At 45.8% G+C, this 24737-nt stretch overlaps 1 protein-coding gene across 1 annotated transcript in view; it reads left to right on the top strand.

Moving 5' to 3' along the window:
- The window catches only part of Cnpy1 (canopy FGF signaling regulator 1), a 60965-nt gene that overhangs the window by 10242 nt on the left and 25986 nt on the right, over positions 1-24737 (top strand). Inside the window, exon 2 of the mRNA XM_031380250.1 lies at positions 6133-6245. Coding sequence (XP_031236110.1) covers positions 6133-6245 — 113 coding nt within the window. The remainder of the gene's footprint in view (positions 1-6132; positions 6246-24737) is intronic.

Below are 24737 nucleotides of genomic sequence, written 5' to 3'. Positions count from 1 at the left end.
CCACTCTGGAAATCAGTTTGGCGGTTCCTCCGGAAATTGGACATAGTACTACCGGAGGACCCGGCTATCCCACTCCTGGGCATATACCCAAAAAAAAATCAAACTCTTAACATAAACATGAGACCAGAGGAAGGGACTTCAGGACGTGGCACTCTTTTGCTTTTGGGGAGGGAGTCCACATTGAGCCATCATCCTGAGCATCAAAAAGTGATAGTGGCTGGCGGTAAACAGAAAGACAGTGAAACTAGACAATTTCCTAAAACTAACCCCCCCGCACTCCAACACATTCTCACCTCTTTCTCCAGAAGCAGGAGGAAGCTGCATTCCTCCTGTGCTGTGCAGTTGGTCTGTGCAGTTGGTCTGTTTTAAAGCAGTATTCAGTAGGATTTTTGTCCTTCCCAGCATCCATCCCTCATCTTTGCCTCTCAGCCAAGGCATGTTAAAGTTGTGAAAATGAGTTCTTCCTTCCCAGCTCTGATTTTAGACCTGGAAAATATAATTTGGGTTAAAACTCAGTGGGGAGCCCCTCCCTCAGCCGGTTGCCGTGGTAATGGGATGGGGGATGTAAGACCTGCTGCTACTTGCAGGAGCCCCAGGCTCGAGTTTTGTCCACACCAGCTGGTGGAGCCTCATCTTTGCAGACCCCCCACCCCCACCTGCTACCTCCTGAATCTCTGCCCAGTGCCTGACCCTCACAGAGTGGGATTCTGCTCTCTGGCTAGACATGTACTTGCTAGCTGAACCCTGATCTTGTTCAGCTAATGAGCAGTCAAGAGCTTTGGAGAATGGGCCAGACCTTCCCTACCCCTGAAGGGTGGCCACAGCCTGCCTCTTCCAGGCATCCTGATTGCTTCCATGCAGGAGACAAGGTGAGGCCAAGCCACAGGATGGCCCTGGCCAAGGCAGCAGGGCCTTCGGAGATGGAAAGCATTCCTTTAAAGTGACATGTGGACAGGCTTGGGAGACCCAGAGGCAGGGTTCAGAGTCTAAGGCCTGGAGTCAGGGATGACATCTGGTACCCTGCAGAGAGAGCCAAGAGCATTGCCAAGGTATGGACCAGACAGGCAGTAAGGGCTGTGGCAAGTAACCAGGAACGGTCAGCCTATGTACGTCCTTACTGGGGAAGACAGCTTTCCCTTTTATTACATGTTAGGGTGGAATTGTGCTCCTCTCCATTCGTATGCTAAGACCATAACTATGCATGTGGCTGTTTTGGGAGACAGACCCTTTAAACATGGGGTTAGAATAATCAATATCTGTGGGGTGGGCCTTACCCATATAACTGGTTCCTGATAAAGTGAGCAGGACACACATAAGCAGAGGGATGGCCATGGAAGGGAAGGACAGAAGGTAAGACACGTGTCGTTGGCAGGCCACTGAGAAGGGAAGCCCTGGGAGGCACTGCCCTGTCCCTGACACCTTCATCTCACAGTCAGCCTCCAGAGCTGTGAGAGAGACTTTGGTCCTCACATACCATGGAAGGCCACCAGCTTTGGAAACAAGCAGCATCATGCTGAACAAAGTGGCTTCAGCACTGGGGGATGGGCTAAACTGCACCCATGAAGCTGGGGGCCCACAAGGTCGCAGCCCTGTCTCCAGAACTCCCCCTTCTCCCTTCTCCCTGTGATGTTCTGCTTTTGTGAAAAGGGGAAGCTTCCAGAAGATCTGCAGCAGCTTTCCCTCCCCTCACATCTCCATGGTTATGATGCACACTCATCCCCACAGCAGGAGCTGGCCAGGATGCAGTTACTAGTGGAAGAAAAGTTGTAACAATGATACAGGGAGGCAGCCAGCACACACACCTGTGCTCTTGACTTTTGCCTCCAAGTGAGCTCTCAGATTCATTGACTTCTTAGCATTGTGCCATGGCTGTTTCTCACAGACTGCTGTGGCAGTCCATCAGCTACCACTGTAGACAGCCTGGCCCTTCCTCCTCTATCTTGGTCTAAAGGGTCTGGACGACATAGAAATCTCAAGCATCACTAAGGTCAGAAGACTGGTCTCTCTTGCCTCAGAGAGAAGACACCATTCCTTCCAGCCCCACCCACGCTGCCACCTCAGCACATAACACATGGCCCCTCCTCAGGGATCTGGGCTTCTGCTTATCTCATCCCTCCATCTTGCCTTGTGCTTTCCCATCATGCCATTTGTATGTATGGTTTCTCCGAGTCCTCTACTATACTAGTCAACAAGGCCTGAATCTCAGGTCTTGGTGACTGGGGCCCTGGCACTGCTGTCACTTGGTTTCATTCTCATGCAGCCTTTCACTGCGAGGTGACCAGTATGACTGCTTACACAGTGTCTGGAGCCCTCTCAGGGGGCCATGGTGAAGCTTAGAGGAATTGGGGGGTCTCTTGGGCCCCACATTTTGTACAGCACTATTCTGCCAGGTACATCAATCAAGTCCCATCCTGGACCCCTCAGAACCCCTGGGTGGCAGAAGCTCTGTCTGCACAACACCCATTTTCTGACCTCTGCCATCCAACCTATTCTGGCATGCAATTCCTCCGTTCAAAAAGACAGCAGAGCCCTGCTACCTGTAAGCCGTCCTCACTCGGAGCCACAGAGCCCTGCTAGAGTGTGCATGTTCTGAACTGTGAGAGGCAGTTTCAGCCTAAGTGAAGGTACTCAGGTGTCTGGTGACGTAGAGGTTGACCCTGGGCTTGACCATCCATCTTTTAAATGGTCTGCGAAGGAATGAAACCTGCAGTACCCCTGCCTGTTGAAATATTACATAACAACTTAAAAATAATTGATAATGCAGAGGTTAGTAGCCACCCCAACCCATGCTCTCATTGTTCTAGAGGGCTATAGAAAGTTCTGTGGGTCCTGTCCCCAGATGGGCCAGATGTCACTGGGCACAAGGGGTGTCCTTTGGATGCTCTTCACCATATGGCTTCTCCTCTGGGATTGAGCTCACTGAGATCCCAGGCAGTGTATTCCTGCTGGGCAGGGCTGTGGTTTGTGCTCAGTAACTTTGTACCTCAAAGTGTCGAGCATCAGTACCAGTGTGGAGCATCAGATTCCTTTATACAGCACCAAAGAGCACGCAGCCCCGAGTGCCAGTGCCTGTCTATTCTTTTTGTGCCGATTCTCCTGCCATGTCCAGTGCAGGCTGTGTGCCACACTGGCACTGGAAAGTGATGCACAGGGTCTGCTCTAGTGCATGTTTGGAGAAGGCCCACCACCTTCGTATCACGGGTTACCTGAATTTTCTGTCCCCATTTTCAAATTCTCCTCTGAGAGAGAAAGAGGAAGGCAGGAAGAGAGGAGAAAGTACAGCAGGGAAGGAATTGGGAGACCCAGCTGGATGGGTGGCTTGCCCTCTGGCAGGCAATGTGACCCGCCAGTGCCCCCATGAGGCTCTACTCCTGCTGTCTGCTCTAATAAACTCGAAACTCCAGTGGCTTAGGTAAAGAATTTTCAGATTAACATTTAAATTAATGCTGGACTTGAAATATGGAGCTCAGGTCGTTGATGTGACTCTCCTTTAACATGTTCTGTGACCTGGGGCAGAAATTTAAAATGATCTTTTCTCAAAGAGCTCTTTCTCCTTAGGGAGGTCATTGATCGCATGGCAGTGCTGGAAGTACCCCTCCAACCCATCCTGTCCTTTCCGGAGGCTAATGACGTCTTCCTGGCTCTGAGGAGCTCCCCCAACTATGGCTGTGGATCCTTCTCTGGGGGGCCGTAACCTTGTGGGTAGCCCCTCAATGCCTCTGCCCCAGACTGACTGAGCCTTTGGGCTTCTGATCAGGCCTAAATGCAGAAACAACCCTGAGATCCTAAGACCCTAGATGGGGTTGTCAGTATGATATGCATAGTAATAGCTCCCAGGAAGTCTCTAGGAGGGGAGAAAGGGAGACAGGATGAGTGGGAAAGGAAATGTGCCCAGTGGCAGCTCTGCACTCCACAGGGGATATCGCAGTTGTCCTGCTTCAGCAACAATAGCCCACCACAGGGAGGATGACCTGAGGCTTGCTGGCTGGATATATTCCAGGCGAAGTCCTTTCCAGGAGGCAAATTGAAGTACAATTCTATCCCTCATCTCATGGTTCGTCCAACACCCTGCTTTACCATGATCATTCATTCCCCTCCACAAATGCCTTCTTTTCCCTTCAACTATTCAGGATAAGGGTTATGGAAGCCCATTGGGAGGCACTGGACTCAGTGTTCCTCACCAGACATCTTATTGTGTCCTGCTCCTGACTGCTCGAGACCAGCTCCAGCCAACATCCTCACTCTAGATGTAGGACTAGAAAGGACAAGAGTGACCTGGCCCTATTGGAAGGCTCCAGAACCTTCCAGCAGCTTTGGAGCCAACATGCACCAATGGGATGGGAGGGATGCTTGCTTTTCATGACCTGGGGAATCTAATGTTAGCCTAGAGCAGCCTCTCAGCCTCAGGGGTCATGTTGGCACAGTGCCATTGGAATCATGGTTGGCTACACTATGACTAAGACCAAACAAATCTTCCATCCCCGTGGAGCATAGTCAAGGAGAAACTCCAGCTATTCTGCTGAAGGCCTTAAGCATTAATAGTTTCACATCCAAGTGCTAACCAGGCCCAACCCTGCTTAGCTTCTGATAACAGATAAGGTTGAGTGGTATGACTATACATTGGTCCAGTGATATAATAATAGCTGGCAACAACTCATTCTGTCCTGGATGTCATCATCAGGTCCAGGATCATAGCTGGGCCTACATGATGCTAATGTCGTAGTTCCAAATCTGTAGCTGAGGCTAGCTCAGAGCTGCTGAGCTAGATGTGCATGGGAAGCAGGTACCGGGGAAGTGGCTCTGTCCCTCTCAGCCAGGCCCATAGAGAGGAAGCTTCGGCATTAGCCACAGGGCAGCAGCAATGCCACTGTAGAACCAGAGCAACATCTACCTAGCAAACGCCTGGAAAGCAGCAAACACACTGCCCCCAGCCATGGCCCAGCCTGTGCCACCAGTTGCTACATTCTGGGGCAAAATCAGAAGAGCACCTGTGGTCAGATTCCAGTGGCAAAGGCTAGCTCTGGGCATGTGAGGTTACACTGTTCTAGCAAAGATGCTCTAGGGTGGAGTTTCAGGGTGGAGAGAGACAGATCTGGGTTACTCACCAGCCCGATGAGCCATCTAGACTGACATGCAGCTTTGTCTGCACAAATTACTTGGCACCTGGACTTTCCCTGTTGAACTTCAATGTCCCCCAAGCTGCCACCCTTGTACTAGCCTTTTGTCCACAGGTAGATAGAGATAAAGAATCCAAAGTTACCTTCCAGTACAGCTGAGGAGGTTTGTGTAGAGGCATCAAAGGCTTTATTACAGAAATAGCTGGACAGTGAGCACCTGAGAGGAAGAAAGATTTTAGGTAGATCTACCAGATCATGGAGATAGGCCCTAAATTATATTTCCATAGTTCACGGAGATGGACTTTTAAGAACAGGGGGCAACTTTGGCCAACACTTTCCTGTGGTGCAGGTGGCTGCTTAGGCCAAAGCGAAGCCACCAGAGGAGCTCTGGGATATCTGATGAGCTGGTACCACCAGCAGCCTCTTCCTCAGTTACAACAGTGCCATCTACGTGCAAAGGAGAGAGTGATTTGAAAGACTGGAATAAAGGGGCTGGAGAAATGGCGCAGTAGTTAAACGCACTTGCTACTCCTGCAGAGGACCCAGGTTTGGTTCCAGCTATTTAGGGAAAGTCCGTTTCCCAAATGCAGACCTTGGAGGGAAAAATCTTTTTTTCTTCACCTTAGTAAAGATTTCATTTGTCATTTGAAACCTACAGAACACAACAGAAGCCCTACGTGTAGTTCACAAAACCTAGCACCTCATCCAGTCCAATGCCCTATTCTGGCATCCGTGCCCACCAGACATGTACATGGAACACATAAAAATATTAATATCTATAAATACAAACAAATGTTTTTGTTTTTTGTTTTTTAGAAATTAAAATATAAAAGGGATGAAAATAACCCAGATCTTGGTCCTTTTGCCTTTGGACACTGCAGAGCAGGGATCCTTGTCTTTGAGCCAGAGTCCACATCCATCTGTGGTTGCAGAAGCTCTGTACCTGAGGGTGAGGCATGTACTACCTCCACCCACCCTGCTCCTCTCCCCTGACCACACCATCTGTCTTGTTTAGCATGCAGAGCTCTGATGGACGAGGTGGAGTATGACATCACCAAGGCTCGGCAGAAGAAAACCAAGGTGGGCTCCTACCGAATCAGGCCTGACGGAACACAGGAGAGGAAAAAGGTAGCAGAAAAGGAATTATGTGCCAGTGTATAATTGCAGATATGGGCAATTACCAGCCATTTATCCAAACAGCAGTTGGTCTTAATCTTCTAACCTTGCTCTTGTTCAGGGTGTCAGCTTTAAATTGCTTCTGAGTCCTGTGGGACCCAAAGTAATCTTTAAGCTTGAAATTGAAGTATCTCTCCTAGCACCTAAATTTTGTGTTTTGTCAAGTTGGAAGACATTTCAGCCCCGTTGTTCATCAGAATAAAAATATAGTGAGCTCGTGGATCCTGGTCAAGACCAGCAGGGAGCCCAGGGAGGTGACAGGGCAGATGCTCGAAGGCTGTGCAGAGCCCCTCTTGGGCACTCCACCCCTCCTCCTTCCCAATTCTATAGATTTCCAGTGTGAAGCACAAGCAGAGTATAAGCTCTCCTTAGGATAGACAGGCCTGTGGCTAGGGAGGGGGTTCTCCTTCAAAAGTATTCAAAGGGGGCTTGCCCTAAGAGTCCACAGTGGCAGTGGCTACAAGGAAAGATGGCTCAGCCTGCAGGCAGGAGGGCTGGCCAGCTGAGAGGAAGTCAAACATTTTAGGAGACACTGTTCCTTCTAAGCACAGATAGTGAACACTGAAACTTAGAACAGCTGTCCCCCATGGTATGCAGTCAAGGCAAAGCTGAACAGCCACAGGAGCTGGATTCCTCCTGTCTTGTCTTGTGTTAAAGCAAACATGGAAAGAATTTGTCTGCACATCATCTCCTTCCTGAGATGGTATTCTCATGCATTGAGCAGAGGGGAAGAACCCAGGCCTGTGTGGAGATTGACTGTGTGTGTGTGTGTGTGTGTGTGTTCACATCTGGCAGTATCGCTTTAAAAGAATAATTTTCATGGAGTAGTTGGGGTGACAGGGGAAGTAGAGGAAGCAAATACTATCCTATGGAAGGGCACAGAAAGGGTCCAGATGGGTCAGAAGGAACTGGGTAGCTGTTTGCTGGGAGCCACAGTATCCCAGTTGTTAAGTAATTTCTAGTCCTGGAAATGACCTTGCAGAAGAAATAAGACCCTGTGGTACTGACCATTGTGGAAGAGCCAGGCACAGAGCTGCTCAGGGAGCTAGATGAACTAACTTGAGCATATCCCTTCTCACCCTCCTACAACATTCTGCACTGATATCACCAAGAGCTGTCCATGTATGAATCCTGCACCTTCCTGGGGTCCAATCCCAAAAAGAAGTTATATTTACCATTCCCTTCTCCTGCTTGACCCACCTTGACAAGCTTAATCCAAAGAGTTTTTCTGATTTGCCAGGACACACAGTAACTTCAAAGAGCCCACTCTGCCACAATGGAACATTAGACATGGGCCCAAGCTCAAGGTGATAGCAGTGCTAAGGGACTGTCCTGGGCTCCCCTGCATGGCACATCCTGGCCACTCACAGGTTGCAGTTCTATTGCTGGGCGAACTGGCTTTGGGGGATCTGGTGGTCAATTTTCTGCCTCTGGCTGCCTCACAGTGGAGTGAGCTCCATAGCACCAGTCTTAGAGGAATTCCACTAGCTTCAGAGAAACCTGACTGGAGGGTTCCACATCTTTTCCACTTAGCAAGCTCTTCTCTCTGTGATTCAGAGTTCCTTAGGGTTTTGTTTCAATCCTAGCTACTTGGCCAAACCTTAACCACAGGAGTTTACACAACATAACACAGAGGAGCCAGAAGCTCAGGTTGGGCCTCACATCTTGGACCAGGTCCAGGCCACATAGCCTTGTCAGTGGTGCAGATATAGAGGGCTCCCTGTGTCCTTCTTGGAGCTTAGCATGGGACTCTGAAAACAAAACAGGGTATCTGGTTACAGTCTCTCTCACACACCTCTCTCACAAATCTTTCTTTCTCACACATCCCTTTTCTTGAACAGATTCCCTCTCTCAAGTTGCTCCCTTGCACCTGTCTGTCCTGCACCCTCAATCTTGCACCTCTCTGGAACAAACCTTTCTCCCACATTACCTCTTTGGTTACTGGCATCATTTGTGGTTGTCAGAGAAACCTACCCACTCCAACACTCTTCCTGACTCTCCAGTTAGTAATGAAGCTCCAGCAGGCAGCTGGATGGGCTGGGTAAGTTCCTTGAGCCATCAGGAACCAAGGGCCACAGAGCCAACCACAGGAATCAGAATCCCCCATGACCCTTCCCCTCTGCTGTCCCCTTAGCTGTTGATTTGACCTTCCCACCTTGTACCTCGCTGGGTCCTGAATGGCTGCTCTTAGTCCCTGTCCTGTCCTTTCTTCCTGGACATGTTCCACATATACCATATGCTCCTGAGTAGAAGCTGCCATGGGCAAGGGGAAGGCATTGGCTAGAGCCATCACATCTCTAAGAGATACTATTCCTGTTACGTATGGTGCAACACCAAGATCCCCAGACATATACTATACTTAGGATCCTGCCTGCTAACCAAAGGAGGGAGATAGGTCATTGACCCAGCCAGCCAGGATGTGAAGGGGAGGTTCAATCCATCAGGAACTTTAGCCAATTATGGTAAGAACACTGACAAAGGGGGGTGTCCTTATGGCACCTAGTAAGATTTTGGTGTCTCAGGGGCTTTCTAGTAGTGATCAGACCCAATGAAGTACTGGGATGCTGCAGGGCCTTCATCTAGACTACCACCCTCTTTCCCATCAAGTGGACACTTTCTCTTAGGAAGAGACTTTACTCAAAGAGTTGTACCACCTGGTAACTTGAGTGTCCTCGGAGGGGAGGCTCAAAGCCAGACTCTACAGCTCAGCACCTTTCTACTAAGTAAGCAGGCAGGATGGAGTTACAAGTTTTATTTGAATGTCCTTTGATATCATCTCCCAGCCAGCAGGGTGGTTTTGGCCAATTTTATAGATATTTGTGAAGGAGTGGATAAGAAACACTTGTTCAGTTCCAGGTACTGTGCACTGCCTCAGCTCTCACGCACAAACTACCTGGCTTAGTCAGAAATACTCTTCTCACTGAGGGACTCTGTTCCATTTGCCTTGTTTTGCATGTAAACAAGATCTCCTACAGCCAAAGGAAGCACTACCACTCCTATCCCCTTTTGTTTTGTTTTGTTTTCATGAAGAAATGAGTTGATATCAGAGAACGGTTTCTCAGCTCTGGAGGCTGGGGACAGGTGAGAGACCATACCTCTGAGCCACATCCTTCGGGGATCTTAATACATCTCCCAGTGTGTTCCAAAGCCATGTCTGGAATTTGCAATGTGGAACAGGTACTTTAGAAGTCAGAGTAACCTTGGAGGTGTGGTGTCAGGAATGGTGTCTTCAGGTTTGGCAGTGGCATGGGCCATGGACTCACACTTCTTTTTGCATGTTGATGCCCTAAGCTCAGTCACTGAACACAGGTTGTAATTCTTCACACTAGTTGTCTATAAGGCTGGGAAGTGTGTTATATGACTTAGTCTGGAGGGTTCCTCTGCCCAGAGAAAATCAAGCCACATACTATCCATAAGAAGGCATTTGAACAGACAAGTGCCACCAGCCAGGGCTGATACTAAAGGGACCAGCATTTTGCCAACTTCAGACATTCATGTCTTTGTTTCCTTTTTTATTTTTGACAATTAGCTTTTTACAAACAGAAGATTGATTCAGGAATCATTAGTTAGTGACTTGGAATTTTTCTTTTAAAATGGCATTTATTTGATTTCTGAGAAGCAAGAAAAACCACAGTGTCATTTGCTGCTGTGAGCCATGTCATGTCATGTACTCTGCAACACCAGGGTCCTTAGGCATCTTGGAGCTGTGCAGGTCCAGCATATACTACTGTACTTGAGGTCCTGCCTGCTGACAAAAGGAGAGTGTTAGGTCATTGTCCTAGCCAGCCAGGAGGCAAAAGTCTATCAGGAACTTGAGCAGATGCTAGTGACCCTTAAAATCAGATTAATGAAGTATTTATAAGAAAACATATAAATGCAAGAAGTTATCTTCTAGAGAAGGAAAACTCTAAGTTATTTTATATAAAGCATTAACATAAGAATTAGGCGATATCTAAAAGTCCAGACGCCACTATAGCGGTGGCTGTCCCCAGCAAAGGAGAGTAGCCTGAAGACACTTTGTTTGAGGAGACTCAGCAGTGTCATACTCATTCACAGCTGCTTATGCAGAAAATGCCAAGCTTCTCTAGTGCAGAGGCTTGCTAGCCTGTCCCAAGTACAGAGTGAATATAGAAGCTAGTATCTGTTCTGTGTCACATCCCTGCAAGCGTGCCACTCAGGGGATACAGAACCCAGTGGAACATGGGTTGTCCTTGTTCTATAAGGAGTCCTGTGAAGAAAACAGAGGGTGGGACCTTCCCTCAGGATATCTCTTTCCTTTCCATGACCTCTCAGCTACCTACCATGGCATGAGCAAGACTCTTTGTGACCAGGAACAATAAGTTCATCCCTTTCCCCAACTCTGCATCTCTGGATCACCTCACAGAGAACAAACACCAGTGGATGGATAGATAGATCAGTGGATGGTTAAATGATAGGCAGATGGTAGACAGATAGATAGATAGATAGATAGATAGAAGATGGATGGATGGTAGATACATAGAGGGATGGATAGCTAGATAGATAGATAGATAGATAGATGTAAGATGGATGGATGGTAGATACATAGATGGATGGATAGATAGATAGATAGATAGAGATGAATAGATGGATATATGAATGGGTAGATGGTTAAATGTATGGATAGGCAAATGAATAGATAGGATGAATAGATAAAAGGATGAATGGATGGATAGATGGATGAGTGGGTAGATGGATGGATAGATGGATGGATAGATGGATGGATGGATATATAGATGGATGGGTTAGTGGATGAATATCCCTGGTCTTCAGGTCTACATAACTTGGGCTGTACACATTTTTTAAGAATAATTTATTTGACAACATTTCACTGGATTTTATTGTAAAACTGCTGTTTCCTTGGCTTGGCTTATACATAGAAACTATTTTTAAATTTTTTCTAATTTGTTTGGTCTCTTAAGAACAAGAAAAAAGAGTGTACACAGCACATATGTACAGGTGAAAGGACACCTTATAGGATTCAGTTCTTTCTTTCTGCCATGTATATTCCAAGGAGCAAACTCAAATCTCAGCCAGCCAATTCTGCCCCAGAGGCTGCCTGGGCAGGTCTCAGTGTAAATATAGCACTCCATAAGCAGAAAGGCACAGGAGTGCAGAGGCAAGGCACTGTATCCAGCACTAGGCCCTGGGAGGCGCTGGGAGGGCCTGGGAGGGCCTGGGAGGGCCTGGGAGGGCCTGGGAGGGCCTGGGAGGGCCTGGGAGGCGCTGGGAGGCCCTGGGAGGGCCTGGGATGCCCTGAGAGGGCCTGGGAGGCCCTGGGAGGCGCTGGGAGGGCCTGGGAGGGCCTGGGAGGGCCTGGGAGGGCCTGGGAGGGCCTGCTCACTGATCATGGGGAAGGTGGGTCAGGAGGTAACAGCCTTAGCCAGGGCAGTGAGCTCAGGATATCTGTCTTGGAGCTATGCCCTAGTCACTGGATCTGCAAAAACAACAAAAAAAAGAAAAAAGAAACAACCTCAAACCCAAATAAAAGACTGCCTCTCTCCTCAGTTCACAACTGTCTTCTTCACAGGCCTAATAGGGTAGACAGCTCCAGGATAAGTCAGAGCATCCAGAGATCACAGAACAGGGAAAGAAGAGACATGGGCAATCAGTTTAAGTGGCTGTACTTGTGCTCCACCTGAAGTCCGGGAATATATGAGCTAAATGTCACCTCCACGCTTATTAACCTTCAGGAACAAAGATGGACATCAATTGACAGGAAAGGGGCTGCAGTGCAGGGAAATGGCAGAATTGCCTTCCAGTTTGCACTGTTATTTACCCCTTGGGAGAGCCTCTTTATCACTGCTCTGAGTGTCCATCCCTTGCAAGAGATAATAGGGCTTTTATTTTGGGCTTGGCTGTGGGGGTTGCAGGCTCCAGTTCCCCACCTCACAGAGATGCTCCTCTGATCAATTCCCCTTCTCAATGCAGTCACACTAGGAACAGAAACAGCCACAGGAGACTCTCTTTCAATCCACTGAAATGGCCCAGATGTTCAACAGGGTGGTGGGCAGGACCTGATGGGCACAGCTTGCTGACTATTCAGCACCAGTACCAACACCCTGTGTCTGCAAGATGCCTGATACTAACACAGGGAGCTCACCTCAAATCCCTTTGTTTAGATCAGCCTGGCACCCTGATCACTAGGGCTGACTCAGGCTTTCTCATCTCCCACACCCTTGGAAGAATCCTAAGTCCACATCCAGAGAGTACCTGAAGAGCTGGAGCTTCCATCCCTCAGCTGTCCTCTGTGGCTTAAGGAGCATCCAGCGCTTGCTGACACTGTGCAGCCCTTTGCACCTCCCTTGCATGTTAGCTGTAGGGTGTCTGTCTCCTTCACATGTGGTCTAGAGTCCTGTCACCTGCAAGTCTCCATGCCAATCCCTTGCTATCCAACAGAGGTGACCTCCAAAGTGCCTAGGCCCTGCCATCAGGGCTCTTTCAAGGCCAGTGCAGCTGGACTGCACACTGAGCTGGGAACAGGCTTAGCCATGGTCCCAGCAGCCAGGCTCCCTTCCTGATCAGCTTCTTGCTAGCAAGTCTGAAGTTACCAGGCAGGCCATTAAGAGAACCAGAAATGGTGAGAGCAAGCGTTCCAGGCAGTGACTTGTCCAAGTCTATACATATATATGCATATATATATGTGTGTGTATATATATATACATATATATATGTATGCACATATGTGTGCCCGGGTGTGTACGCTCAATTATATGTATATGCATGTATGTGTATGTGTGTATGCACCTGTGTAAGTATGTGTATGCACATCTGTATGTCTGCACATGTTATAAGGGAATTTGTATGAGCACATGTGCATGTGTGCATGTACACATGAGAATAAGTGGGTGGCTATCAGAAACACAGGTTCTTATTTGCTTTTCAGAGCAGAGACAGCCCGGGCAGGACTGTGGATGGTGTGGCACTCTGTCTTAGCTACAACCATGACACCTTGATTGATTAGGAAGCTCTGGGTATCCCAGAGCTGGGAAGGGAAGTTAAGTCACTTTTTCTGCTTACTGAGCAGGACTCACAGGATGGTTTTCTACAACACAGTCCTGTGGGACCTGTGCTGTTCCAGGAAGAGCCAGCAGGTGGATCTTTCCTCCAGTGCCTCTCATCCTCTCAGACCCTCTCAAGGGGTTAACAAGCTCCTCCCCCTCCCCAAACGGAGGGAATTTAACATTTGTGCCTTCTTCACTAGTATGGCAAGGGGCTTTGGATTAAAAAGGGGGGGAAGAGTGTCTTACTCGTCCTCGTAGGCACTGAGAGATGCAGAGCAGCCAGATCCTAAAGCTTGAAGGGAGGAAGAGCTTTCCCATCAGAAGCAGGTAATTACAAACTTCTCAAAGAAAACCTCCTGATCCCCAGATATTGTTCTCTGTTCCTTGCTTTGTACTGTCTGATTTTGCATCCTTCACCCATGGCCTCTCTTGAGTACATACAATAACTCTGTTCTGTCCTGAAAATGGCCCAAACCTTCCCCGTTTTGGAGAATGGCACACTCCAAGACTAAGCCAGCCTCACTTGTTGGCCCACTAAAAATGTCAGGCCCTGTTGGGTACCTGGCTCCTTCCTTCCCCTGCATCCTCTGCCCTGGGCTTCCTGTGTGGAACTTCCTGAGTTTGCAGGATGGCTGCAGCAGGCAAGGGAAGCCCCCTGGAGACAGGGCTGAGTCAGCTGTCACACCGTGTGCCTGAGAGGCTGCCCCTGTCCCACTTAGTCTTGGCGATTGGACTTGCCATGGACATTCCTTACAGACAGCATCTTCTCCTTGTAAGTAGGAATGTGAGTGTACTGGTTTGAATATTGGGGAGCTGATAATGAGGAGTAAAGGAGAGAGGAACAATTTCTGTTTTCTGAAGATGGAATGAGGTAGGTGTGCTCAAAGGATCTGGTTCCCTGAGCTGGACCTTACAGTGCTCTCTTGGCCAGGAGAGACACCCTGCTGCAGGCTGTATCCCACAGTGGTGTGGGATGGGCTACTAAAAGTGCTATGGGGTTTATAATTCAAATTGTTCAGCTAGACTTTTTTTCTTTAATCTGAAATACTTCTGAGAAGGAAGCAGAAGGCATGATAAAATCAAACAGAGTCCTGGGGGCTGCAGAGCTGCTTGGTGGGCAAAGTGCTTGCTATACATACACAAGAGGTCCTCAGCACCACATTAAAGCTGTGTACCAGAAGCAGGGCTTGTAATCTGGTGCTAAGAAGGCAGAGAGGCTCCCTCAGGCTTGCTGCCAGCTAGTCTGGGCAAATTCGAGCTCCAGGGTCAGTGAGACAAGGTTTGAACAATGGGAAGAGACAACAGATGTCACACAAACTGTTCTGAGGAGAGGGAAAGCCCCTCTACAAGAATGGTTTAAAGGCTAGAGCCTAGAGGAAGAGGCTAGAGAGATGGCTCAGTGGTTAAGCATGTGTGCTTCTTCTACAGAGGACCCAAATTCCACCTCTGTCAAGTGACTCCAGCTCCTAGAAATAAAACACCCTCTTCTGCTTCTGTGGGCACCAGCACCCATGTGCACACTCATACTCACACACACACACCAGCACCCATATGCACACTCACACACACCCACACACACCAGCACCCATGTGCACACTCACACACACCTACACCCACACACCAGTACCCATGTGCACACTCATACCCACACACCCACATACACACCAACACCCATGTACACACTCACACCCACACACATATACACAACTAAAATCTCAAAAAACAAATCATTAAAAAGCCTTAAACTGTTCGTGATGGTACAGGGTTTTAATCCCATCACTTGGCAGACAGAGGCAAGCAGAACTCTGTGAGTTCAAGGCCAACATGGTCTGCATAGGAATTCCAGGACAGCCAGGACTACATAGAAAGACCCCATTTCAAAAAGCCCTAGAGGCAGACATAGAGTCCACAGGGACCTCACTGATGGTCTTCTGCCAGAGGCATAGGTAGAACTCTCTTTGTCATGAGTTGCCTGAATTTCATTCAGAAGCTGCCTAAACTCTGCAGAGCACATCTCCAGACTTCGATGGAAACTGACTCCTGCTTATCACATTGATCAGACATTCCACAGTGCATGCTCCATGGTCCTTCTGGATCCCAAGTCTATCTGGATCTCATACAAATTGGGACACACATAGTGGCTAGGAGCAGTCACAACAAGAAGTCTGTCTTTGGCCAGGTTCTTGCCGTTGCTCTTGGACATTCTAGGATGTGGTGGTCACAGGCCTAGCTCTGTGGTGATGAGACCAAAGAGCCCTCTCCCCATGGAGCCCTGGCCTGGGTCTGCCCTCTAAAGTCTGACATTCCTGCAGGGATTTCCTGTCCAATGTCTGCCAGTGTGATTGTATGTGTCTGAAAGAGGCTGGAGCTTCCAAAGGGTCAACTGAGCAGCTCTCAGCAAGCACAAGGACAAATAAGGAATTATCCTCTGAATGCCGACTCTGCCCTGCTCTATTCTCCCATTTGTGGGGGAAGTGCTGACATCCTATGCTTAGAGCAAGCGGGAGGAGGGCCTGATGAAAGAAGGCAGATGGAAATTAGACCAGTAGAGAGAGGGAACTAGTGTTTCAACCCTGGGCCCAGCATACCCTGGATGGAAGAGCTCAAGACCTTAGTGATGGGAATGGGGTGTGAACATGTGGAATGCAGCCACCTGAGCTTCCAGGGATCAAACTCAGGCTGTCCAGGGTTTGCTGGGCAAGCGCTGAGGCATCTTACCAGCCTGCATTCATTTCTTTTAAACATCTGAATTTCTTGTCTTACCTTTCCAAATTTAAATGTCATGACTAGTCTCATTCTTTAGTTTATAGAACCTGAGATGAAGAAATACTAGAATTTAGGTTAGTATTAAGTAACAAAGCCTTGTAGCAAATATAGATCCAGTTCTTTGAAATATCATTTTAACTATAAAAATACTCAGCATAGAAAGATCGATTACCCAGCATTTATGCATAGAATGAACCCAAGTTTTTCATTTTTAGAAGGTCTGTCTGTTCATGGCTGGTAAAATGGCTCAGTGGGTAAACGGTTCCCAACAACCTGATGACCTGAATTCAATACCTAGAGCCTAAATAAAGATGGGAGGGGAATCTATCCAGGTTTGTTGACAAAGAGGGACCTCTAAGTCCCATGGAAGCAGCAGCTGAGGCAGCAGCTAAGGCCTGCAGAGAGCTGATGGAGTGCTGAGTGCATGCCTTGGAGTAGACACTCAGCAGCTCGACAAACAGGCACACTGGTTCTGCATCAAGATTTCAGCACACAGAATTTAGCATGGATAAAGTCCATGGGGTCCTAGGTAGAGAGACCCTCTTCTTGTGATTAACATCTCTGGTTCACAGAGCCATGGAACACATAGCCTCCTGTTTCCAGCCAGCCTAAAGTCACACTTTTTTGTGAAAGTTGTGTCAAGGTGGGAGGGAGGGGCGGGGGGGGGGAGGCAGTGTTTCTCTGTGTAGCCCTGGCTGTCCTAGAACTCACTCTGTAGACCAGGCTGGCCTCAAATTCACAAAGATCTGCCTGCCTCTGCTTCCTGAGTGCTGGGATTAAAGACAAGAGCCACTACCAGCTGGCCTGGTGACTTTTTTTATTTCACCGCTGGGGCATGGGAGTGAAATGAATCTGATGCTGTCTGGCAGGAAGAGGTTGGAGAGGCTGTTCAGTGACCTATGAGGCACAGGGTGGCCTCCATCACAGATCCTCTGGCTAGAGGATCTATCATTGACTACAGTCCATCCTGGGTAGCCCCTAAACAGACACAGGCACAGTCAGTTCTAGCAGAGACCAATTTCACAGACATAGGTGCCATCCTAGCTGCTTCAATATCCCAGCCATCTCCTTCAGTAGCCTAGGCTGGGTAGTCGGTGGGACTCCAGGTGTATAGCACACCTCTCCTCTCATTGCTCTTTGCCCACTTCAATGAGGCGATTTGCTGTGGGAGCATATGGAATAGGAGTGTTAATCCAGTTGTTAATTCATGCTCATGTGAAAAACAGAATGAATTTTTAAAAGCTATCGTTATTATATTTATTTGTGTGTGTGTGTGTGTACAGAGACCAGAGGACAACTTGTAGGAGTTGGTTCTCTTCCTCCACCGTGTATATCTTGGGGATCGAATTCAGATTATAAGGCTTGGCAACAATTGCTTTTACCCACTAAGCACCTAACCTAAATTTTTTCATATGTATGTGCATATAGTAAAAAACAGGATTTGACATTATCTGTGATTTGGGGGTACCTGGGTCTCTGTTAATGAGGGGAGCTGACTGTACATGGAAAAATTCTGTGAACTGCCTCGACCCCACCCTAGTCCATCTACCCTCTCAGACTCAACAACTTCCCAACTGTCTCAAGCAAATGCATATATATGCAGCAGATGTTTACTATTTTCTTGGCCTTCATCACTTTTAACTGTAGTAAGATTATAATATATAGTTTTCTTCCACTGAAGAATATAGAAATGTTAAGTAAGCTTATTGTTACACATACATACTTTTCTCAAGATAGGCCTAATTGTGTCACTTCAAATTCATATACAAAAGCTCTACTGCCATGACTGTATTTAGACCCTGACCTGATAGGAAGACACCCCAGAGTGCACAGTGTCATTTGTGGACACAGCTCTGTCACTAGGACTGAGCCATCCAAACCTTGATCTTGAACTTTTGACTTCCAGGACAGGATGAGGGAAACTGTAATGCTCACATCTTGTAGAGTGTCACTGTGAGGGATGTGATGGTACAGGCCATGGGGCAGCCCAGTCTGTAAACACACACATACACACACACACACACACACACACACACACACACACACACACACACCATCTTCTACAACAGTGAGTGGAAATCTACAGAGGTCTTTAAAATGGGTCTCAGTAACTCAGAGCCTTCTCTTGCCGGTAAACTTTCTGGGCCCTTCCAGATTTTTTTCCATCCAGCACCATTACAGCCAATCTCTTGGACTGGAGTTACAAATGGTTGTAAGCTACCACAAGGATGCAGGGAATCAAACCAGGATCCTCAGGATCTTAGTTTTTCAGTGCTTAGTGATCCAGGAACTTGCACTTTGTAGCAAACATGTTACCACTACTTTACTCCAGCCTTTTTCACCTGATTTCTATAGAATAGATTCTAGATTCTTCAGTGGTTTGGGGTCAAACCATATAGGTTATACACATTTTTACCTTTTGTCTGTGTCCCTGGATAACCTCCCGGAGGCCTCAGCATTTTGTAATCCAACTGGCACTTGTAGGAAAGAAATGCTCTGTTTTACTTTTGCCCACTATAGAAAATATCATTTGTCCTGTCTTTGGTGACAGGATAAGAGCAAAAAATATCATTTCACTCCTGTTTTAATTTCCCTTCCTGGACTGGCAGTGAGCAGTCTCTTTTGTCTGGAGTTCCTGCATCTGCTTGCTTATTTGTAGCTTCTGCCATTTTTCCATCAGATTAAGGTTTGTACTTTATTACTTTGTATCTCTGTGCACTGCTGCTGGCTTCCTGGGCTGTGCTTCTCCCCCACACAGACTCCTCCCCTTTCACTGTGCGTTTGTCATGCAAATGATTTTCTGGGTTTTCTTCCCTGGTCCCAGCTTCTTTTCTAGACTTTCCTCTAGGGTCTGTGTTGAACATATCTTTTAATGCTAAGTACTTTGAGTCTCAAGTCCGGCTCTCTCTTTCTGGTGAAGAGCAAGTCACCTGTGCTAGCACCATTTCCTAAATGCTCCCCAACTGACCTGGAAAGCCATTGTCTGCCACCTTAAGAAATATACTTATTGACTATATTGTAGTGAGAACTCTGGAATTTTGGTTTCTTTAAAAAACATGGACATATAAGAATATATTTTTGTTTTAATCCCAGCTGTAGGGATATGGGGCTGCTTCACAGCAGCTGACTATGATTTGTCTCGTGCTTTAGCAGAGGCATGGTTTTGCCAGGTGCACATAGTTTCTATGATTGTGTGATGTTTGCAATTCTGAGGACTTTTCAGACGGTCCCAAGAGATGGTGGTGTATTGTTGGTTATTGTTGATCAAGGTTTGTTGTGGTTTGTAAAGTAGTCCTGTCCAAAGGAGAAACAAGAAGAAATTAGATATCCTGATGGTGAAGATCAAACTGCCCCAAGGAATAGGATGTCCCTATTTAGCAGGAAGTAGTCTAATGATAGCATTGCCCCTTTCTGACCCATGACTTTATTCAGAGATCTCTTTCCTTTCTTCTTCTTTTTTTAAATTTATTTATTTATTTTTATTAGATATTTTCTTTATTTGCATGTCATATGTTTTCTCCTTTCCCAGTTTCCCCTCCAACAAACAAACAAACAAACAAACAAAAACAACAAGAACAAACCCCTGTTGCCCCCCCTCCCCATGCTTGCCACCCTACCCTCTCCCACTTATTAGCCCTGGCATTCCCCTACACTGGGGCACAGAATCTTCACAGGGCCAAGGGCCTCTCCTCCCAATGATGATCGACTTTGCAATCCTCTACTATACACATGCTGCTAGAACAATCAGTCCCATCATGTATAGTCCTTGGTTGGTGGTTGAGTCCCTGGGAGCTCTGAGGGTACTAGTTAGTTCATATTGTTGTTCATCCTAAGGGGCTGCAAACCCTTCAGCTCCTTTGGTCCTTTCTCTAACTCCTTCATTGGGGACCCTGTACTCAGTTCAATGGATGGCTATGAGCCTCTACATCTGTATTAGTCAGGTACTGTCAGAGCCTCTCAGGACATAGCTATATTAGGCTGGTTTGTCCTTCCTTCAGTCTCTGCTCCATAGTTAATCTCTGCAACTCCTTCCATGGGTATTTTGTTCCCCCCTTTAAGAAGGAATTAAATGACCACATTTTGGTCTTCCTTCTTCTTGAGTTTCTTGTGGTTTGTGGGTTGTTCTTCCTATACCCGAACTTCTGGGCTAATATCCATTTATCAGAGAGTGCATACCATGTGTGTTCATTTGTAATTGGGTTACCTCACTCAGGATGATATTCTTCAGATCCATCCATTTCCCTAAGAATATCATAAAGTCATTGTTTTTAATAGCTGAGTAGTATTTCATTGTGTAGATGTACCACAATTTCTGTATGCATTCCTCTGTTGAGGGACATCTGGGTTGTTTCCAGTTTCTGACTATTATAAATAAGGCTGCTATGAACATGGTGGAGCATGTGTCCTTATTACATGTTGGAACATCTCCTGGGTATATGCCCAGGAGTGGTATAGCTGGGTCCTCTGTTAGAACTATGTCCAATTTCCGGAGGAACCGCCAAACTGATTTCCAGAGTGGTTGTACCAGCTTGCAATCCCACCAGCAATGAAGGAGTGTTCCTCTTTTTCCACAACCTCTCCAGCATCTGCTGTCCCCTGAGTTTTTTATCCTAGCCAATCTGACTGGTGTGAGGTAGAACCTCAATGTTGTTTTTATTTGCATTTCCTTGATGACTAAGGATGTTGAACATTTCTTTAGGTGCTTCTCAGCCATTCGATATTTACCAGTTGAGAATTCTTTGTTTGGCTCTGTAGCCCCCTTTTTTTTTTTTTAAAGATTTATTTATTTACTATATGTAAGTACACTGTAGCTGTCTTCAGACACTCCAGAAGAAGGCGTCAGATCTCGTTATGGATGGTTGTGAGCCACCATGTGGTTGCTGGGATTTGAACTCAGGACCTTCAGAAGAGCAGACAGTGCTCTTAATCGCTGAGCCATCTCTCCAGCCCCCTCTGTAGCCCATTTTTTAATAGGGTTATTTGGTTCTCTGGAGTCTAACTTCTTGGGTTCTTTGTATACATTGGATATTAGCAGTCTATCAGATATAGGATTGGTAAAGATCTTTTCCCAATTTGTTGGTTGCCATTTTGTCCTATTGACAGTCTCTTTTGCCTTACAGAAGCTTTGCAACTTTATGAGGTCCCATTTGTCAATTCTTGATCTTAGAGCATAAGTTATTGGCGTATTCTTCAGGAAATTTTCCCTTGTGCCTATTTGCTCGAGGTTCTTCCCCACCTTCTCTTCTATTAGTTTTAATGTATCTGGTTTGATGTGGAGGTCCCTGATCCACTTGGATTTGAGCTTTGTACAAGGAGAAAGGAATGGATCGATTTGCATTTTTCTACATGTTAACCACCAATTGAGCCAGCACCATCTGTTGAAAATGCTGTCTTTTTTCCACTGGATGGTTTTAGCTCCTTTGTCAAAGATCAAGGTGTGTGAGTTCATTTCTGGGTTTTCAATTCTGTTCAGTTGATCTACCTGCCTGTCACTGTACCAATACCATGCAGTTTTTATCACAATTGCTCTCTAGTACAGCTTAAGGTCCGGGATTGTGATTCCGCCAGAGGTTCCTTTATTGTAGAGAATAGTTTTGGCTATCTTGGGTTTTTTGTTGTACCAGATGAATTTGCAAATTGCTCTTTCTAAGTCTGTGAAGAATTGAGTTGGAATTTTGATGGGGATTGCATTGAATCTGTAGATTGCCTTCGGTAAGATGGCCATTTTTGCTATATTAATCCATATTAATATATGGATTTCCATATATTGAACCATCTCTGCATTCCTGGGATGAAGCCTACTTGATCAAGGTGGATGATCGTTTTGATGTGTTTTTTGATTCGGTTTGCAAGAATTTTATTGAGTATTTTTGCATCGATATTCATAAGGGAAATTGGTCTGAAGTTTTCTTTCTTTGTTAGGTCTTTGTGTGGTTTAGGTATAAGAGTAATTGTGGCATCATAGAACGAATTGGGTAGAGTATCTTCAGTTTCTATTTTGTGGAATAGTTTGAGGAGTATTGGAATTAGGTCTTCTTTGAAGGTTTGATGAAACTCTGCACTAAACTTATCTGGTCCGGGCTTTTTTTGGTTGAGAGACTATTAATGACTGTTTCTATTTCATGAGCAGATATGGGATTGTTTAGATTGTTGATCTGATCTTGATTTAACTTTGGTACCTGGTATCTGTCTAGAAAATTGTCCATTTCATTCAGGTTTTCCAGTTTTGTTGAGTATAGGCTTTTGTAGTAGGATCTCATAATTTTTTGGATTTCATCAGTGTCTGTTGTTATATCTCCCTTTTCATTTCTGATCTTGTTAATTAGGATACTGTCTCTGTGCCCTCTGGTTAGTCTGGCTAAGGGTTTATCTATTTTGTTGATTTTCTCAAAGAACCAGCTCCTGGTTTGGTTGATTCTTTGTATAGTTCTTTTTGTTTCTATTTGGTTGATTTCAGCCCTGAGTTTGATTATTTCCTGCCTTTGACTCCTCTTGGGTGAATTTGCTTCTTTTTGTTCTAGCGCTTTCAGGTGTGCTGTCAAACTGCTGGTATATGCTCTTTCCAGTTTCTTTTTGTAGGCACTTAAAGCTATGAGTTTTCCTCTTAGGACTGCTTTCATTGTGCCCCATAAGTTTGGGTATGTTGTGGCTTCATTTTCATTAAACTCTAGAAAGTCTTTAATTTCTTTCTTAATTTCTTCCTTGACCAAGTTATCATTGAGTAGAGTGTTGTTAAGCTTCCACGTGTATGTGGGCTTTCTATTGTTTATGTTGTTATTGAGGAGCAGCCTTATTCCATGGTGATCTGAGAGGATACAAGGTATTATTTCAATCTTCTTGTATCTGTTGAGGCCTGATTTGTGACCAATTATATGGTCAGTTTTGGAGAAGGCACCATGAGTTGCTGAGAAGAAGGTGTATCCTTTTGTTTTAGGATAAAAAGTTCTATAGATATCTGTTAAATCCATCTGTTTCATAACTTCTGTTAGTCTCGCTGTATCCTGGTTTAGTTTCTGTTTCCATGATCTGTCCATTGCTGAGAGTAGGGTGTTGAAATCTCCCACTACTATTGCGTGTGGTGTAATGTGTGCTTTGAGCTTTAATAAAGTTTCTTTTATGAATGTAGATGCCCTTAGATTTGGAGCATAGAGGTTCAGAATTGAGAATTCATCTTGGTAGATCATAACTTTGATGAATATGAAGTGTCCCTCCTTATCTTTTTTGATCACTTTAGGGTGAAAGTCGATTTTATTCCATATTAGAATGGCTACTCCAGCTTTTTTCTTGGGTCCATTGGCTTGGAGAATTATTTTCCACCCTTTTATTCTGAGGTAGTGTCTGTCTTTGTCACGGAGGTGGGCTTCCTGTGTGCAACAAAATGTTGGGTCCTGTTTACGTATCCAATTTGATAGTCTATGTCTTTTTATTGGGGAATTGAGTCCATTGATATTAATAGATATTAAGGAAAAGTAATTGTTGCTTCCTGTAATTTTTGTTGTTAGAGCTGGAATTCCATTCATGTGGCTATCTTCTTTTAGTTTTGTTGGAAGATTACATTTTTGCTTTTTCAGGGATGTAGTTCCCCTCCTTGTGTTGGAGTTTTCCATTTATTATCCCTTGAAGGGCTGGATTTGTGGAAATATATTGTATGAATTTGGTTTTATCATGGAATACTTTGGTTTCTCCATCTATGGTGATTGAGAGTTTTGCTGGGTATAGTAGTCTGGGCTGACATTTGTGTTCTCGTAGGGTCTGTATGACATTTGCCCAGGATCTTCTAGCTTTTATAGTCTCTGGTGAGAAGTCTGGTATAATTTTGATAGGCCTGCCTTTATATGTTACTTGACCTTTTTCCTTTACTGCCTTTAGTATTCTTTTTTTGTTTAATGCATTTGTTGTTTTGACTGTTATGTGGCAGGAGGAATTTCTTTTTTGTTCCAGTCTATTTGGGGTTCTATAGGCTTCTTGTATGTTCGCAGGTATCTCTTTCTTTAGGTTAGGGAAGTTTTCTTCTATAATTTTGTTGAAGATATTTACTGGCCCTTTAAGTTGGAGGTCTTCACTCTCTTCTATACCTATTATCCTTAGGTTTGATCTTCTCATTGTGTCCTGGATTTCCTGCATGTTTTGGGTTAGGGTCTTTTTGCTTTTTGCATTTTCTTTGACTGTTCTGTCAATGTTGTCTGTGTTATCTTCTGCCCCTGAGATTCTCTCTTCTATCTCTTGTATTCTGTTGGTGATGCTTGCATCTAAGTTTCCTGACTTCTTTCCTAAGATTTCTAACTTTAGAGTTGTCTCTTTATGTGATTTCTTTGTTTCTACTTCCATTTTTAGGTCCTGGATGGTTTTACTCAATTCCTTCACCTGTTTGTTTGTGTTTTCCTGCAATTCCTTAAGGGATTTTTGAGTTTGCTCTGTAAGTGCTTCTACTTGGTTACTTGTGATCTCCTGTAATTCTTTATGGGATTTTTTTGTTTCCCCTTTAAGGGCTTGTACCTCTTTACCTGTGTTTTCTTGTATTTCTTTAAGGGAGTTATTCATGTCCTTCTTAAGTTCCTCTATCAGCATCGTGAGATATGATTTTAGATCCAAATCTTGCTTTTCCGGTGTTTTGGGATATCCAGGACTTGCTGCAGTGGGAGTACTAGGTTCTGAT

This window comes from Mastomys coucha, unplaced genomic scaffold (assembly GCF_008632895.1).
Source record: "Mastomys coucha isolate ucsf_1 unplaced genomic scaffold, UCSF_Mcou_1 pScaffold19, whole genome shotgun sequence".
Taxonomy (NCBI): domain Eukaryota; kingdom Metazoa; phylum Chordata; class Mammalia; order Rodentia; family Muridae; genus Mastomys; species Mastomys coucha.
The sequence above is the reverse complement of the archived record's forward strand: the minus strand, read 5'-3'. Positions and strand labels throughout refer to the sequence as shown.